The following is a 1863-nucleotide window of genomic DNA, read 5'->3' as shown; positions in this document are numbered from 1 at the left end:
AGAGAGATTCAAACAGAGAGTGAGAGTAAATTGAACAAAACACTTTGAGAAAAAAAAAAATACATATTTGGTTGAAATCGTGTCGGTAGTTGGTAAATGTGTGATTACATCAGTTGTTAAAGAGCTGTTGAGACGAACAGTAGTGTACTAAAAAAAGAATTGAATACAAAAAGAAAATTAACAAAAAACAAGTTAAATAAAAACGTATCAAAAGAAACAATTAATCACAAAAACCAGAAAGAATATTATTATAAAAAAAGAGAACAAAAAAGAATTAACAATTCAATAAATAAAAATAAAAACATTTTTGTTAAATACAATTTATTAATTGTAAGTGAAAAAATACCAAGAAAATACAGACAATAATAAAAAAAAGTGTGCGAAAGCCCTAAGAAAGTCTTACAATTGCTAGCTTATATTTAAACATGGCAGCCTTATCACATCCCAATTATGGATTTCATTTGGGTGGCCAGGGCCTAGATATGCCTACACCCGGTGATTATGCTCCGCAAAGCACCATCAGTCCCTCCGATATGGATATAAAACGTGTTATGCATTTCTCACAAACTGGCAGCTTGGCCGCCATATCCGCCGCCATGGGTGGTTCTCCTGTGGGAGGACACAGTGCCAGCAATGGCAATTCCATCATGGGCACCGCTAGCATGGGCCATATGGCTGCCCAAAACCATCATAACCACAATCTACACAATCACATGCAAACCCCGGTGGGCCAGCAAACTTTATCGCCCAATTCTTCTATAGGCTCTGCGGGCAGTATTGGCAGCCAAGGTTCCCTGAATGCCAATGTGCATAATCTACACAATTCCTCCAGCCAAGTGGGTCATCATCATGCTCATCCTACTTCTCCTGGCCAAGAGGGTCACATTAAACGTCCCATGAATGCCTTTATGGTGTGGTCTCGCCTGCAACGCCGTCAAATTGCCAAAGACAATCCCAAAATGCACAATTCCGAGATCTCCAAGCGTTTGGGTGCCGAATGGAAACTGTTGGCCGAAACCGACAAGCGTCCCTTCATCGATGAAGCCAAACGTTTAAGAGCCCTGCACATGAAGGAACATCCCGACTACAAATATCGTCCACGTCGCAAGCCCAAGAATCCCTTGACCCAAGGTCCCCAAGCAGCTTTGCAAATGCAAGCCAATTGCCAGCAGAAGATGGGTAACAATGGTGCTCCCGGTTCGGGTGGCTACAATCCCTTCCATCAATTGCCTCCTTACTTTGCGCCGTCTCATCACCTGGACCAGCCCTATCCAGTGCCCTACTTTGGTGGTTTCGATCCCTTGGCTCTATCCAAATTGCATCAGACACAAGCCGCCGCCGCCGCTGCAGCCACAAATCAATCACACAATCATCTGCATCATGAAGCCCAAAAGGCTTCCCAACTACCTCCCACCACCTTAAGCAGTTTCTATTCCGGCATTTACTCAGGCATGACAGCTCCATCACTGTATGCCGCCCATTCCGCCAATGCAGCAGCTGCCGGTCTTTACAATTCCTCCTCCACCTCCTCGCCGGGTTCTTCGCCGGGCAATGCCACACCCAATGGCATGGACTCGCAAATGGACAATTTGAGAAGACCTGTACCCGTGTTATATTAAACCAAAACCACCTACCTTAAAATCATAAGACGATGTTGACGATAAAGGCGAAGCTGATATAATAGCAAATAGTTTAACAACACAAAAATCCTCCTCCCCCTCTAATCTAATTTAACTGACAAATGTGTATTGTAAATGTAATTTTTAAGTATTTCCTAGTTTAAGTGCAACAATTTTTGTAGTTTTTAAGATTTATCAGTAGATTGTTTGTTGTTTTGTTTTTCGCCCCAGCCCCCCTCACTCT

General features: G+C 43.0%; 1 protein-coding gene across 1 annotated transcript; it reads left to right on the top strand.

Annotated features, from left to right (window-relative positions):
* Positions 1-330: 330 nt before the first annotated feature.
* On the top strand, positions 331-1626 carry D (Dichaete). Its single transcript, XM_065504479.1, has one exon. The coding sequence runs from the start codon at positions 426-428 to the stop codon at positions 1617-1619; it is 1194 nt and encodes a 397-aa protein (XP_065360551.1). The 5' UTR covers positions 331-425; the 3' UTR covers positions 1620-1626.
* The last annotated feature ends 237 nt before the right edge of the window (positions 1627-1863 follow it).

Source organism: Calliphora vicina, chromosome 3 (genome assembly GCF_958450345.1).
Source record: "Calliphora vicina chromosome 3, idCalVici1.1, whole genome shotgun sequence".
Taxonomy (NCBI): domain Eukaryota; kingdom Metazoa; phylum Arthropoda; class Insecta; order Diptera; family Calliphoridae; genus Calliphora; species Calliphora vicina.
This window is presented reverse-complemented; position numbering and strand designations above follow the sequence as displayed.

Excerpts from the sequence above, each read along its gene's own strand:
- D (XM_065504479.1), top strand. The coding sequence starts at position 426 with ATGGCAGCCTTATCACATCCCAATTATGGATTTCATTTGGGTGGCCAG.